The sequence below is a fragment of the Myotis davidii genome, unplaced genomic scaffold (assembly GCF_000327345.1).
Source record: "Myotis davidii unplaced genomic scaffold, ASM32734v1 scaffold111, whole genome shotgun sequence".
Classification (NCBI taxonomy): domain Eukaryota; kingdom Metazoa; phylum Chordata; class Mammalia; order Chiroptera; family Vespertilionidae; genus Myotis; species Myotis davidii.
In genome coordinates, this window is record NW_006284347.1 from 2,937,716 (window position 1) to 2,955,277 (window position 17,562).

Consider the following 17,562-nt stretch of genomic DNA (forward strand, 5'->3'; position numbering starts at 1 on the left):
AAGGTCTATCCATGCTATAGCAAGGATAGGTACCTCATTTCTTTTTATTGTTGAGTAATCCACTGTATGGATATAACATATTTTTATTTTTCATTCAAGATAATGGACATTTGGGTTGTTTTGGCTTTGTGGCTATAATGGAACATTTGTGTACAGGTTTTTGTTTGTAATTCAGTTAAGGTGTACACCTAAGAGTAGAATTGCTGCGTCACATGGTACCTCTATGTTTAACATTTTGAGGAATGGCCAGATAGTTTTCCAAAATGGACTGAACCATTTCACATTCCCACCATCAATATATGAGGTTTTCCACATCTTCCCCAACATTTGTTGTCTTTCTTACTTTAGCCATCCTAGTAGAGGATAAATTGTATCTAACTGTGGTTTTGATTTGCATTTCCCTAATTATAAATCTTGTTGGACATCTTTTCCTGTTCTTACGGGGCATTTGTATGTCTTTTTTGGAGACATGTCTATTCAGATTATCTGCCCAATTTTAATAGGATTGTTTGCCTTTTATTGTTGCACTGTTCTTCCTTTATTTTTTTAAGTGAAGTTTTAAATTAAAGTGTGTATGTATGTATATGTGTGTGTGTGTGTGTGTGTGTATGCGCCTAATATGCAAATTGTCCCTGCAGGAGTTCAACCAGAAGACTGATCGCTCGCTATGACATGTGCTGACCACCAGGGGGCAGCGCGGAACGAAGGAAGGCACCAGCTGGCAGCCAGCAGTTGAGGAAGGGAGGCCCCAGCCGGTAGCCGGAAGGCCCCAATTGGCCCTGACCACCGGCCCTGCCTAGGGACCCTACCCATGCACAAATTTTGTGCACCAGGCCTCTAGTATTACATATAAGAAGGCAGCCATGTCACAGATTCCCAGCATGATGAGTTATGACAAAGTGACTACACCTGGGCACATGAAAACCAGATCATGGAACAGAATGTCACTTGTACCAAGAAGCTTCTTTCATGCCCCCTCAACCTCCAGACCTGCCTTCTTTCTCCAAAATAACCACTACCCACACATCTAACCACTGATTACTTCTGCCTATTTTTGAAACACGTGTAAACAGAATCATGTTGTATATGTTCTTAACAGGTTTCTTTCAACACTGTTTTGAGGATATTCAATTATGTTATTACATGCTTGGCCCTTCTCATTGCCATATAGCATCTCACTGCATGAATATCCATTATTTATCCACTCAACTGTTAATAGCTATTTCATTTGTTTCAAGATTTTGGTTAGTCTGTATATAATTATGTTGTGGATCTTCTTTTTAAATGAGATCTTGAACAACCATTGTTAGACTTGCTCCTAGATATTTTAGGTCTTTTTTAATACCATCAGAAATAATACTGTTTTCTAAATTTCACTTTGTAATTGTTACTGATATGTAGAAATACGATTCATTTTAAAATACTGACAATCTATCTGGCTAAGTTCATTTATTAATCTAATAGTTTATACATGGATTCATTGAGACTTCTTACACACAAATTATGGTCCTGTGAATAAAGGTGGCTGTATTTCTTCCTTTCTAATTCTTATACCATGGATATCCAGACTATTGTTCAATAGAAGTGAGAGCAATAGGCATTCTTGTCTTGATCCTTATGTCATAAGGAAAGCTTTCAACATTAAATAGTTATACATGTTTTATGTAGCTTTCTTGTAGCTACCTCTTATTAGATTAGGAAAATCCCCTTCTGATCTGTTTGCTAAAAGTTTTGGGGTTGTTTTGGTGTTTTGGACTTTTTTTGGCATGGATGGATGTTTCACTTACCAAATGCTTTCTCTGCCTTTATTGAGTTGTGTTTTTTTTTAATGTCGGGTAGGAGCTCAAATATGAAATTATATTAATTTTGCTCCTTTATCCCATTAAATAACATTTGATATTTGATAAATAACATTAATTGATATACAAAGGGTAGTCCTTGTATTCCTGAAATAAGCGCAATTTAGTCATGTGATTTAATTGTCATTGGATTCAGTTCACCAGGATATTTTATATCAGGTTTAAAAGAGATTGCTTATACATCTCCTTTCTTGAAATGGCTTTGTTGGATATTAATATCAAGGTTATATTGGCCTCATAAATAAGATGGGAAATTCTGCCCTTTTTAAATTCTCTAGAATAGTTTCTGCATGATTGATGTCATTTTTTTTTTCTTCAGATGTTTAGCAAAATTCACTGAAAAAGTCATCTGGGCCTGCATTAATTTGTTTGGTTTGCTTTCTGAATTATGAAGGGTTTTGTTGTTGGTAAGATTTTTAAGTCTAGAATCATTTTTAATATATGTAACTACTCAGATATTCTATTTCTTCACATGCAATTTTAACAAGTTGTTTTAAAAATAATTTTTCTAAAATTTTAACTCTATAATCATAATGTTGTCAGTAAAATCCTTTCCTATTTTTAATGTCAATAAGATTGATAGCAATACTCCCCTTTCAATCCTGACAATGGTTACTTGTGCTATCTCTATTTTTTCAATTATAACAAGAATTTGCATTTTTAATCTCTTAAAAGAAGCAGCATGTGGTTTAGGGGTTCTCCTCTAGTATATGTTTGGTTTTTATTTCATGAATTTCACCTTTTATCTTTACTTCTTGTTTTGAATATTGTAATTACAGTTGGCATTCAATATTATTTTATAATAGTTTCAGGTGTGCAGCATAGTGGTTGGACATCTATACAATTCACAAAGATATCCCCCAAGAAGTTTATTACCCACCTGGCACCACACATAGATATTACATTAGTATTGACTATATTCCCTATGCTATACTTTACCTCCTAAGGACTATTTTGTAACTGTCAATTGGTTCTTCTTTAATCCCTTCACCTTTTTTATTCAGGCCCCTAAAGCCTCTCCCCTCTGGCAACCCTCAGTTGGTTTTCTGTATCTATGAGTCTATTTCTGTTGTCTGTTCATTTATTTTGTTCTTTAGATTACACACATAAGTGACCTCATATGGTATTTGTCTTTTTCTGCCCGAATTACTTCACGTACAATAACTCTAGGTCTGCCCATACTGTTGCAAATGGTAAGATTTCATTCTTTTTTGAGTTCAGGGAATATTCCATAGTATATATGTACCACATAAATAAAACAAAAAAGACAACCTACTGGAAGAAAGAAAATATTTACCAAAGATACATCAAATAAGGGGCTAATATCCAAAATTTATAAAGAACTCATATAACATATTATTAAAAAAAAACAATCCAATTAAAAAATGGGCAGACCTGAATAGACTTCTCCAAAGAAGACTTACAGATAGCCGGCAGGCATATGAAAAGATGCTCAACATCACTAATCATCAGAGAAATGCAAATTAAAACCACAATGAGATAAGTAGACATATGAAAATATGCTCAATATTAGTAATCATCAGAGACATGCCATTTTAAACCACAATGAGATATCAACTCACACCTGTCAGAATGGCTACCATCAATAAATCAACAAACAGCAAGTGTTGGTGAGGATGTGGAGAAAAGGGCACCCTCGTGCACTGTTGGTAGGAATGCAAATTGGTGCAGCCACTATGGAAAACAGTATGGAGCTTCCTCACAAAATTAAAAATAGAACAACCCTATCACTCAGGAATTTCACTTCTGGGTATTTATCTGAAGAAATCAAAGACACTAATTCAAAAAGATATATGTAACTCTATGTTCATTGCAGCATTATTTACAACTAGAGGCCCAGTGCATGAAACTCATGCACTCGGGGGGTCCCTCAGCCCAGCCTGTGCTTTCTTGCAGTCCAGCAGCTCTCGGGGGATGTCTGACTGCTGTGGAGGTGGGAGAAGCTCCCACCACCGCTGCTGCACTCGCCAGCCATGAGCCCAGCTTCTGGCTGAGCAGCGCTCCCCCTGTGGGAGCACACTGATCACCAGGGGGCAGCTCCTGCATTGAGCATCTGTCCCCTGGTGGTCAATTACCAACCAGTCATTCCGCAGTTTGGTTTATTTGCATATTAGCCTTTTATTATATAGGATAGCCAAAATATGGAAGCAACCTAAGTGCCCATCAATAGACAAATAAATATCTTTATTATTTCTTTTCTCTAACTCTCTTATGGTTTAATTTAATCTTCTGCTGTTTTAAAACTTAAAAAGTCTTCTCTCAACCAAACTGAATGACCTGCTCTTCCCAAGACACTCTTCATACTTTTCAGCCCCTTTGCCTTTGCTCATCTGCTTCCCACTATTAATAAACCATCTCTCTCCACTTAATCAAGATCATGTCAATCTTTCAAGGCCTTCAGGTACCACCTCCTCCAAGAAGTAGGCCCTGTCCCTCTCTCATTTGACATCCTCTAGCCCCTGCAGCCCATTTTGCCATTTTTAGGTCTCTGTTTGGACACTGGTTTATGCATTTCCTTCCAGAAGTGCCTTAAAGACGGATCACTCAATTTTTCTGAAAGGCTCCCCATGGTGCTAGGCACAAAATAGATGCTCGATAAACACTCCTGTTTGCGACTCAACCTCAGGAGTTGAATTCATACCAACTAAACCTGTTTATTGCAGAAATAATCAACTGGCAACTCATTTAGAATCAAACACATCATAAGGAGCATTTGGGCAAAGAAGAAAGTAAGTCTCATTTTTAAAAGATCTTCCTTGCCTCTAAATGACAACTATATATCATACAGAGCTACCATTTAACTTGACATTTTGCTTTTTCTGGCTATCACTTCAAACCCACATTTCCCCCTTATTTAAAAAAAAATAGTTAAATAAGAAAAAGGTTTTTTTTTAAGTTGAAAGATGAGAAGATGAAGAAATTTCTCAACGACAAAGAAAAATAAGCTAAAGGATAATTTTGGTATTGTAAATGGATAGTGCACACGAAAAACACAAGGCTTTCCAAGTTTGAATGAATTATGCTCCTCACTATTATAAAGATTTCAGGGCAAGACTTGAAAGTCAGGCGGGGAAAACAGGGCATGTATTGGCTGTAGGGCACATATTTAGAGCCTATTTGGAGAGTTGATAACACATGTGTAAAAAGGGTGAATCTTGACTTATGGCACAAAATACAACACTGGGCCTTTCCAAAAATACCAAATAGACCTCTCCAATTCTCATGAGCTGCCTCAACCTGTTCTATGATGCAAGCCTCAGTTCATAATTTTCAAAGTAAGTGTCAAAAGAAAAAATAGTTGAATGGGCAAAGGACCTAAATTGACACTTCTCCAAAGGGGACATACAGATGGCCAAGAGACTTATGAAAAAAAAGCTCAAAGTCAACGATCATCAGAGAGATGCAAATTATAATGACAATGAGGTATCACCTCACACCTGTCAGAATGGCTACCATCAACAAATCAACAAATGACAAGTGCTGGCGAGGATGTGGAGAAAAGGGAACCCTAGTACACTGCTGGTGGGAATTCAGACTGGTGCAACCACTATGAAAAACAGTATGGAGTTTCCTCAAAAAATTAAATATGGAACTGTCACTTGACCCAGTGATCCCACTTCTAGGAATATACCCTAAGAAACCAAAGCACCAATCAGAAAGAATATATACACCCCTATGTTCATAGCAGCACAATATACAATAGCTAAGATCTGGAAACAGCCCAAGTAGCCATCAGTAGATGAGTGGATAAAAAAAGGTGTGGTATATTTATACCATGGAGTACTATGCAGCACTAAAAAAGAATATCTTTCCCCTTGAGAAAGCATGGAGGGACCTAGAGAGCAATATGCTAAGTGAAATAAGTCAGTCAGAGAAAGACAAGTACCACATGATCACACGTATATGTGGAATCTAAGTAACAAAATAAACTGATGATGGGAGTGGATCCAGAGACATGGAAGCATAGAACAGAGTGTGAAATCTCAGAGGGAAGGCAGGGAGTGTGGGTGGGTGGGTGGAAGATAATCAACAATAAACCTTGTATGCATTATTCATAACCCATGGACACAGATAATAGGGTGCTAAAGGTCTGCGGTGGCGGGGGGGGGCAGGCTGGAAGGGGTCAATGGAGGGGGAAAGGAGAGCATATGTAATACTTTCAACAATAACGAATTATAAAAAAAAGGAAAAACGTAGTTGAATGTATGGGCCATTTTCATTAAAAGCAGACTGGAGGATTAGAGAGTGTGAGAACTTTGGAGGAGAAACCTGTGTTCAAATTTCAACTGCCAACCGACTAGCTGTAGAACCTTGGACAGGTTGCTTCAACCACGGCTTTCTCATGTGGGAAATGGGGCTAATTATGCCTATGCACGAGTTTTTATATGTCAGGTACCCTGCGCCTGTGTGGCCAGTGGTGTTCGAGCTGCAGGCTGTCACTGGTGGTTGTTATTGTTGTTACTTTTCTTAATAGCCACAAAAGGAGCCAGGCAAAATTTAAATCCTAAAGGCCATCATAATGGCTTGACTAGAAAAACTAGGCTTGACACAAATGTTATATGAACACATCACCCTGGGAGAAGAAATTATTCTGAGTTCGTGTTTAGACTCAAACAAGTAACAGTTCAAAAGACAGATGAAATATACACCTAAACAAACAAAAAATAAATAAAAATACTTCAGCCATTACATAGTTTTCCTAATTAGATCCTAAGACTGGAATTAAGTTCACACTGGAAATGTGGATGCATTCAATGGCCTAGGTTTGAATTAGAAATCTCTCCCTTCCTAGCTTGTGTGACCTTGGGAGAGGTTGGCAAGTGGTAGCTCTTGCCTTCTCCATGCTCCAACACCTTCTGTGCCTGGCAGAACTTAAATGGCTGAATTTGATGAAGCACTAAGATGTTTTTTAGGGGAAACTTAACCCAACTACAGGTCAGCTCAACCACATGGAGAAGAGTTGTCCCCATGCCTGAGCACCAAAACAAGGCTTGATTTTTAGTTTTGATAACAAAAGTCAACCTTACCACTGGAGTTTAGCATCTGAATGCAAGCCACACTTTTCTATCAACAGCACAACTAGAAGTGGACAATTCAGTCAAGCTCAGTCTTGAACTGCTTACAGCGCAGTTCCCATCGAGAGCATGGTGGGGACAATTCTGCTAAAGAAGAACCACATATGACACACATGTGCCCTGGTTGGTCATGTGACTGGAAAGCTAAACACCCACAATCCTCACTTCAATTGCCACAGAGACATTGTCACATGGAGACGTTATGCCTCCAGCCTCTTAATCCACTTTAAGAACAAGTTCACCAGATCAAGTGTATTTTCTGCAACTTTCACTAAAACCATGACATCACTAGAATATGTCCCATTTGATAAATTCTGCTGTTGTCAGTGCTAGGATAAAACTTGTTTTACTTGATGAATGAGTGCCATTTAATTCACAAGCAGAGGAGAACCTAGGGAACTCCATGCATTTTCTTTTCAGCCTGAGTTGCTAAGTGTGAGTGAGGTTCTATGCTTCTATGCCCTATCTCAGTAATTATTATTCTGGGGTTGATTGAGTTTTCTGCATTTTTTTAAACACGGCTTTCTTCCTGTTCCTTCCCTCTGTGACTGTTGGAGCTGCTGCAGTCACCTTGTTCAGACAGGCGAAGAGGTTGTCTGAAAATAGAGCTCACATGAAGGAAGCCAAAACAAGAGATAGAATGAGAGAAAATGAGATCTGTCAATATCTCTTGAGTCCCTGGATCAAGCTGTGCTGGAAGCAATACTTCTGCTGTTTTGTGTTGTGGGTTTTTTTTCCATTGATATGGGCCAATAAATTTCCTTTTGGCTTAAGCCATTTTGAATTAGATTTTCATTCATCTAAAAGTTCTGAGTAACAAAGAAAAAAATTTTGAGATTATCTGACAAGTACTGTCATTACTGTAATTCATTTCCCTTTTAAAAAAAAAAAGGAAGAATAACACTGGATACAGCTTTAGGGATGAACCCAAGAAAGTGAAACTTTTGGACATCATGTTTATTCCATGTCAAAATTACAATAAAAATAGATTAAAAACAATTCTTTCAAAAGACTTAGCATTAACAAAAGAAAAAAAGAAGGTAAAAAGCTTTTTAGCTGCCCTTTTTATTGACAGTTCTCCATAAAAGCAGAAAAGAGGATCTTAGTAAAAAAAATTTAGACACAAAAGCAAGAAACAGAAAAGCACTGCAACATCCACAGGAAAACTAATTTTTCGGAGAAACACACACAGTGTTCTAACAGTGCAAACCAGGAACATACCTGCCAGACCAAATCGGGACCAAAATTAAAACTTGGAGCTCCCTGCAAGAAGATAAATCACAAAGAACTTCAATTCATTCTGCTTCCCTTCATTTTCATTCAGGTGACCCTCCCTAGGCTCAGCGGGCCGGTAATAGATGTGATGGCTACCGAAGGCCCTCCCCATGGAGTGCCCCACAGAGAGAGACCTTCACAACTCTACAAGGGCGAGGGGCACAGAGAGAGTCACTACACGTATGAGATTGTGGTTCTAAAGTGCTTGACTTCACAGATTTTCACAGTAAATACCTTTCTAGAGTTGATGCAAAGTATAAGGGTGGTGAAGATGAGAAGTCAGAAAGTCTCCCTCAGATTCACTAAGTAGCAAGGGATAAGTAGGAATAACTTCTAAGCCCTTACTTCACACCACCTCCCTGAAACTACGATCAACATACTCTTGGAAAGCTCCCTTTAACTCCAGATTTTGCCAAGGCGCTATATATGACACTCATGTTTACCCAAAGGTGTTTAAGTTCAAACACAATAGGATCTCAAATTCCACCCACCAGGATTAAGGGTCAGATCTATTTGATAGTCAACCCTATAGTTTATAAAGTATTGGTTTCCAATATTCCCTCCAATTTAAAAGGGATGTAATAAAAAAAAAATCAGATGAGATCACAGCCTCTATCACAAGCTACACACATGGCTGAGGAAATGACCCTCTACCAGCTGCCTCCATAATTCAATTTATGCATGTTGAGTAGAGCTAATGGGACTCAGACTTCTCCACTGACAAAACAGAAGGCTATATTTTGTAAATAAGCCGGCATCCAAAAGACAACAGAAACACTCCAGGCCCGATTCCCTGGCAAATACATTGATCATCATTGTCCTTAAAATGTGTTCTACAAATCAGGAGCATTGGCATCATCAGAGAAAAACTCCAGACTCCATTTACTGATAATATATGGATATAAATTTGCCCTAAAAAATCATGTATTTGTGCCTACCCACATAGATAGCCTAAACAAGTGTTTTTATTTATTATTTTTTTGTTTTCTAACAAAACATATGATGTTAAAAACAGTAAGCTATAATCAAACAGGTTTCCTATTTATTAAAGCCACAAATAAGTACTAATTGTCTGTGTAGTGACCTCTACTAGGAAAATGCCCACAGCACTGGAAGAGATGTCATTCCTGGCTTCTCCAAATAGTTTTGGGACACATTTGTTCTTTTATTTAAAAAACACACACAGCCGAAACCGGTTTGGCTCAGTGGATAGAGCGTCGGCCTACGGACTGAAAGGTCCCAGGTTCGATTCCGGTCAAGGGCATGTACCTGGGTTGCGGGCACATCCCCAGTGGGGGATGTGCCAGAGGCGGCTGATCGATGTCTCTCTCTCATTGATGTTTCTGACTATCTCTCTCCCTTCCTCTCTGTAAAAAATCAATAAAATATATTTTAAAAAAAACACACACAATACTTTGGAAATAGATTTTATATGTATCCTCTTTCCCATTACTAATTGTGCAGATATAGGTGTGGAGGTGGGTAGAAAAGGAACTGAATGACTTTTTGCAGTAAAATAAAATCTTTAAGCCCTAACCAGTTTGGCTTAGTGGATAGAGCATCGGCCTGCGGACTGAAAGGTCCCAGGTTCGATTCCGGTCAAGGGCATGTACCTTGGTTACGGGCACATCCCCAGTTAGGAGGTGTGCAGGAGGCAGCTAATCTATGTTTCTCATCAATGTTTCTAACTCTCTATCTCTCTTCCTCCTCTCTGTAAAAAATCAATAAAATTTATATTTTTAAAAATCTTTAAAATTAATGATTTGTGTTTTCTTTCTTTTTTTTTTCTGTCTCTCTTCCGTTATTTTTTTTTTCCTTATCAAAGTTTCAAGTTTGGTTCTAATGTGAAGTGAGGATGAAATCTCAGTTATGAACCAATCTCTCTCAGTTGTAGAATAAGTTTCATTTCAAAATAAGTTAAAATTACATAAATTCAAAATGAATTGATAAGCCAAAATTAGCAATTATTTTTAATCTTACTGGCAGCTGGTCCCTTTGATTATATTTTTCAAACCAATTTGCTGCAAATGCATTATGAGTACCTTGACTCATGTAACCTTCGGGAGACATATAGTTTAAAAGCAAATGTTCTACATTATTTCCACAAAAATCTACTTGGATAAAGACACTGTCATTGACTGGAGGGAAAAAAAATTGTACATGCCAAGAACTCAATGGTTCATGTTAATTTATTTTTCCCTAGGACATGGGAATTTTTGGCAGACAATTCAAAATCATGTGCTATAAGAAAGACGAGAAATCATTATCCTATCAGCAAACTTCATGATTCTCTTGCAGGCTGATGGTGACAGCAAACTCTTGAGTGTTAAACTCAAGTGTAAAATTACTAAATTGCAGACATTGTTGTTGCGGTGTTGTCATGGAGCAATTTAAATCAAGAATTACTTATTCTTAAGATAAATACTCTGTTTTCTTCTGGCAAAAACTGGAAGTAACAAGACTTCAAATTTCTAGATACTGACAAAGCAATTGGTTTTCATTTAGATCTGTTTCTTAATCATAAATCGTGATTTGGCCACCATCATTTACATCATTCTTCTTTAAATGCCCTGAATCGATCCAGGAGTATCTTTGATCCTTTTAAATAGCATATTTCTATGCTTCCACAGCTAAAGAGGATACCTGGAGAGGATTTTAAAAAGTATTACCTCCAAGCATGGTTAGGAGAAAATACTGGAGTATTTTCTTTGATAAGCAAAAAAAAAGTACCATTCTTTGATAAGCAAATTTTGCTAACAGCATCATTTAAATTATTTAATGACTGTTGAATATAAAGCCAAATCTTAGTTTGTCAAGGTGTCTTTTCACTGCAATGTGAGTGGGAGGGGAAAATATTTTTTTCCCAGGGTTAGAAATTTACTTTTAAAGCACACACAAAACATCCCTTAAGGGGAAAAGCATCAGCAATGCTCTGGAAAGGAACCCAGCTCCTTTCCGCTCCCCTGAGCCAAGGGATACTTGAGCCCTTTATTCTTTTGCTCAGAAAAGGAATCTTAAAAGGCCGAGAAATTAAATGTACCCAGGAAGGCAAAAGACCCAGAATAAAAGCACTTATCAGGGAGCCTAGAGAAAAACACATTCATTTCACATGTTTGCTAGGCACCCATCAAGTTAGAACAAACTCCAGAGCCACGGCTTTTTTGACAAATGTGAACAGCTCCTACCTTCATCTCAATGACAGTCTGGAGAGCCTTCGTCTTGGCTGGCTCCGGCTGAAGTTGGCTTCTCCGGTGCAACTCCTGGGGAGGAACACGATAGAAATAAGCCTGACGGTGCATCCTCCTGTTACACCATGGCCTTTACACAGGTGCCACACAGCCCCCCGGGCGCAGGTTTGCTGTGCACAGACATAAACAAGCCACAGGTGCCAATCCCCCCACCCTCCTTAGCATCCCTCCTGCTTGGAGCCGGAGTTCCGGTGAAAGGCTCCTGGCACATGCGCTATTTCTGAAACTTCCATCAATAATTAATGTCAACTGTGACAAAGCCAGCAAGTAATTATAGTCCAAATACTGTTCAACACTGGGGCTGTTGCCCAGCCATCAAATCATAATTTACTAAATTACATTGCTCTGTGCTCCCAATACAAACACAGCAAGAAAAACGGAGGAAAGAGAATGACTAACGTGGTTGCAAATCTGTTGCACGCATGGCATTTAGCTATTGAGGTAAGTTTGAAATGAGCAATTTAAAACCTTTTCAGGACAGTATGTCACTTTTTGGAGCGAACTGATCTGATGAAATCCTGTGAATCTCTTCCTTCCTAATTTACACTTTCAGTCCTTGTTCAAAATCGTGTGTGTGTGTGTGTGTGTGTGTGTGTGTGTGTGATATGTTTATGCGCATGTGATGCCAAGAAATTAAAATTGGCATTAATATCAACAGTGTTAGTGGGGAGGCAAATGGTTAAAGCCAGATGTAGACTCAAGAACTTCTGGAATATGATGGCTATTTCTTTAGATAAAAGCAAACAATATAATTGCAATTTTAAGCTTGAAGGCTTGCTTTTTCATGCCTCTTCTCAAAAGAACAGTTCTATTAAGACTAAAAAATTGTCTTGGCAGAGGAGAAGAAATGAACACGGTTGTTTTGTTCATGCTTTGATTTTCTTAGTAATAATTATTAACAGTTTTATGAGAGTAGCCAATGACAGGAGTAAACAAAAGTGCTCGCACATGTCTATGCTGCTGATACAAGTTACCTATGAAGTAATTCCATTAAGAATCATTTGACTTGCCCTAACCAGTTTGGCTCAGTGAATAGAGTGTCGGCCTGCGGACTGAAAGGTCCCAGGTTCGATTCCGATCAAGGGCATGTATGTACCTTGGTTGCAGGCACATCCCCAATTGGGGGTGTGCAGGAGGCAGCTGATCTATGTTTCTCTCTCATTGATGTTTCTAACTCTCTATCCCTTTCCTTTCCTCTCTGTAAAAAAATCAATAAAATATATTTTTTTAAAAGAATCATTTGACTTGTAAGTCACATACGGACTAATTCCAAAAGTCTTATATGCTTCCAGAAAACTCATTGAAAGTCAACATGGAATAGTTTTAGGCTTTTACGTTCCATTGATCCACAAACATTTAAAAAAGAAAGAAACAGCAACAACAACACACACAAAAACTTGGACATTGAAGAAAGAAAATCAACATAATTTCCAGCTTTTTCCAAGTACGGACATTAAAATTAAATCTACCTGCACCACTACCATCTATTATCATTGTCACTTCATAAAGAAAGAATAGATTGACATAAAAATTGTCAGAAGAACAGAATCCCACAATAAAAGACAGTCCTTCCCGTGATAAGATAATACCCTATTTCCTTGCTTTTATTTGCCAGCAGCCCAAGAAAACCTGGTCATGCACCATCATGCACATATCCAGGGCCCAGCACTGCGGAACCACCACTGCAGCTCTGGACTGTAGCCATGGGGGCCAGGAAGGGAGCATATTTCCTTCTCAAAGTCATCACTAGCACAAACCAGCAAACCTGTGCAAAACTGTTTCTCAACCTCTAATTTAAGAAGAATTGGAATAGAATTTGTACTTCTTAATGATTCAAAAAGGTCAGACATCAGTTAGGACATTTTTTCCCTCTAACATATCCCTAAAAGGGAGGGAGTCAAGTATTACTGAATCCACTTTATGATGGAGTCAAGATTCTGTGTCCTTTTGAAGTCGCTGGACTGCCATGATCTGACATCACTGACCATTTGTAGGCTCCATGGTGATGGCAGAGATTTTCTGAAGGAAAGACCCTAAAAGCTGCTGTCCTTCATTGTGCATCTACAGTGTCCCTTGTTCTACTTGTCTGTGATCTGTGTGGTGAGTCCTGTGGGCTGCTGGTAATCCTTTAACAAACAGCACCCACCAGGCCCACTTCAACCTACCTAAGTGGTGTCACTGAGTGCAGAATTGGGAAGAGGGGTGCAATAACACCCCACTGTATAGTATTTCCACTGTATGGACAGAATGGATAGAAGAACCTCAAGAGCATAGAAAATAGTAAAATATAACAAAAATTAGGGAAATGTGAGTTCTTAATATAAGTTCTTTAATTGTGAGTTGGGATATTTAATTTGTAATACAGGTTGTTAAAACAAGTTTCCACTATTCAGTTATCATAGGTTAGCACAATCCAGTTTCCAGCACACTGATGGGTAAATCACATGGTCCATAAAAATCTACTTAGCCCTAAACATTAATTCCAAGATAACTGGAGAGATCACTGGACCAATAAAATCTCATTGATGAGAAAACGGGAAGTTAAGTCACTTGTCAGAATTGTTCCATAGTCAGTGGGAGAAGAAATATATTTCACAGGTCACTGATTCTGATATCGTTACGGGTGGGGAGCTCTCCATGTCTGCACCAGTTGACAGGAGAGGTGGACTTCTTGCAGTGTCACGAGAAAAGGAATTTTCTGAAATTCACGTGGGAGAATGAGTGGCATTTGTTTGCATTAAATTACATCCCTGCATTTCCAGGTCCCATTTCCCCTCCATCCCACCAAGGAAAAGGTCCAGTTTTGCTTTCAGCAGAGCTGGGATTAAAGCTGTTGTCCAGAGTTGCTGTTTCATGTTTGCATGGTCCAATCCAGCATCAAGCTAGCTTAGCTTGTGGTTCCCACTGCAGTCCATCAGCCCGTTGCATGTGGAGTTTGCAGGACCACATGGCCGTGAAGGGAACACAGGCAGGAGCAAAGCCAGAGGAACAAGAACACTAAGAGAGAAAACTCCTTCATCTGGGGGATTACGCATTCCCAAATTTCCTTGGGCTTGCAGTGGCCCCACCCCCTTGGCCAATTATCTCTGTTCCAGGTTAGATTAACAGGTACCTTCCCTGCATCTCCTCAACCTTAGAGTGAATGCACTCATCTCCTCTGTTGGACACCTTTCCCCCAGTGATTTTCGGGGAATAGACCAGTGTTTCCCTCAAAAGTGTGAAGTTGCAGCTTCCTGGTAAAGCTGCCCAGATGGTATGCTTACAATGCCTGGCCTCCCTTTTGCCCATTTCCTATGATTAATAATTACCTAATTACAATGGTAACAATACCATGTGGCATCAAAAGCATCTTAACAAAGAAAGATGAAAATGAAATTTAGGACAATTTCATATCATAGTCAATCCCAGTTTCAAAATAAAAATCGTAAGATAATTTTAAGAGAGAGGTTAAGCTTTTATAAAACAAATAAAAATAACCAAGAAGCAACAAAGCACCACAACAAATAAAACCCATAAGGTAAAAGCATGTGCTGTTATAATTTCTGCCAAGCATAAGAACATTTTTAAGGGAAAATATGCACTAACAAAGCTAAACTTGTAGCAATAGTTTTACAAAAATGGAAACAGAGTTCTCTTCACTATAACTACACAAGTTCTGCTGTAATATAAACCAGCTCAGAATCCAGATTGGGCCCTTAACCTCTGTGTCACTCCATAACAAAGAAAATAACATCTCCACTTGCTGATGAATTATTATTTCCCTTTCTTAACTACACTACTTCGATCAGTCCTGACTTCACAGCTTCTGAGGACCACCTTAATTCCGAAGATGCCAGGTAAGTGACGACTGTAATCCACACACAGACTTCATGGACTATCTGAAAGTCCCACCTCAGACATTTCATTCATCTCTGAGATTTGGAAACCTTCAAGTGCTCACTCTGACTGTAGCCAAGAGGACCAGTTGTCCACTAATGAAGATGCTCCTCTTCCTTAATGTAGAGGAGCAATGTTCAACCTTTTCCATCCCATGGCACACATAAACTACCTACCAAAATGCTGCGGTACAAAATTATAGAGGTATAATTTTGATTCATTCACACTGGAAGGCTATTGTTGTGTTGGCTGTTGTCATTTTTTTTATTTGGTAATCTAAGGGAAAAGAGTTCAGTTCCCCCTGACTAAATAGCCAGGTATTGTATGTTTTAAATATTCTTACGGCACACTGGTTGAAAATCGTTGGTGTAAAGTGGTTGGTAGGAAGCCTCATCACCACCATCCTTGTTTGGAGATGGGTTCTGTGACTTACTTCTGGCCAGTGGAATGTGGATAGAAATGAGAAACTCAACTTCCATAAATACCTCCTAGCACAAGCATGTCAAACTGGCGGCTCGCGGGTTTGTTTAAACGAGGCCTGTAGCCCGCAGCCACGAGTTTGACATGCTTGTCCTAGCCTATCTTCAACTCACCCATTTCCCTGTCTGCTGGCTAGAAGTAAAGGACTTCAAGACCCAAGAACGTGGCAGGACCTCAAGATAAAGGAGCCTGGGTTCCTGAAATGCCATCTGAAAAGGGTGCCGAGCACCCACATTGGATGGTGGTGTACATGAAAAATAAACTCCTACTAAATTAGCCTCTGCATATATGGAATGTATCTGTGGAGATCCCAGCTCTCTCTCCCTTAACTACTGCAATAGCTACAAGGAGACATAATGCCAAATTAGCCCTCCATTGTGTGTTGCTTTTGTATCACCAACTGATTGTAATGTGTGAGTACTGGCCAAATTTTTCTAAAGAGACAGTAAGATAATTGGTGCTCCAACTATCCCTAACCATCTGAAAGATGGGCCCACTATGCACTGAACTTAAACAACTAAAGAGTTTCACCAGGGCATCTGGTATAAGTATGGGGGGTGTCCAAGATTTCAATGATTGTGGTAGTTTTTAAGTGACAGTGTGAAATCATCAAGAGTGGTGGTACTTATGGTTTTCTGAGTCACGGATCTCTGTAAGAATCAGATGGAAGGTGTAGATTCACTGCAGTAATGGGCACAAAAGCCACACAGACAACATGGTGTATACGCTTTCAGCTGGTCCACGGGGCCCGGTCCAGCACTTGAGAAGCTTGTCACTAAACCAGACTGCAGGCTAAAAACCACTTATTCAAAGGGAAAAACACTGAATAGAGGATTGGGAATCAGGAGTTACAGTTCCAGACTGAGACCTTGGGCACACACAGCCCTCTCTGATGTGTAGAATAAGGAGCTTTATGAGTGGGTTGCTAATCACCCTTCCAGATCTGAGAACATCCAGACTGAATAGGCAGCTGCCTCTGAAATGCTGACTTTTGCCTGGTATTTTTAGTCACATCCATTCTGTTTTAAAAACAGAGTAAAAATAAAAGAAGTACATTGGCAGCATCACAAAATTTAATATCTCACTGTAACACTGATCCCCAGCTTATATATCCTATATAATAAAAGCCTAATATGCAAATCTACCGAACGGTGGAACAATCGGCGGACCGACTTGTCGCTATGATGCACACTGACCACCAGGAGGCAGATGCTCAATGCAGGAGCTGCCCCCAGCCTGCAGGCCCAGACCAGAAGCAGCAGCAAGGGGGAGGTAGGGAGGAGGGGGGGAGGGGGCGGTGAATGGGTGGCGCCAGGCCAGCCAAGGCGGGTGCCTGTGGGGGCCCCACTAGTCACCCCAAAGATCTAATCGCTGGCCAGGCCTAGGGACCCTACCCATGCACGAATTTCATGCACTGGGTCTCTAGTTTTCCTATAATTTCATGACTAGTTTGGCCTTAACTGGTCTAAAAATGCCAGCTCCTCCAGGTGATCAGCATGGAAATATACCAAGAACCCAGAATTCTGAGCATGAAATCTCCAGTGGTTCATCGGGATGACATTTCTTGGCATTAATGAGCATCTGGAGTCTAGTGAGTTCATGCGGATGGACACTAGCTCCCAAGATGAGCCTGGCAGAATAATGTTTCATGCACCATACAGAGGAGGACAAATAGGAGATTTATAGTTGTAATAGATAACACAATAAATAATAAATAATAACACAAGA

The 17,562-nt window shown here is 39.4% G+C and overlaps 1 protein-coding gene across 12 annotated transcripts in view; it reads right to left on the bottom strand.

The window, feature by feature from the left end:
- The window catches only part of ERC2 (ELKS/RAB6-interacting/CAST family member 2), an 861,660-nt gene that overhangs the window by 617,992 nt on the left and 226,106 nt on the right, over window positions 1–17,562 (bottom strand). For all 12 annotated transcript variants that reach the window (XM_015571179.1, XM_015571181.1, XM_015571167.1 and 9 more), the window contains one exon: window positions 11,416–11,490. In XM_015571179.1, the coding sequence (XP_015426665.1) occupies window positions 11,416–11,490 (75 nt within the window). The remainder of the gene's footprint in view (window positions 1–11,415; window positions 11,491–17,562) is intronic.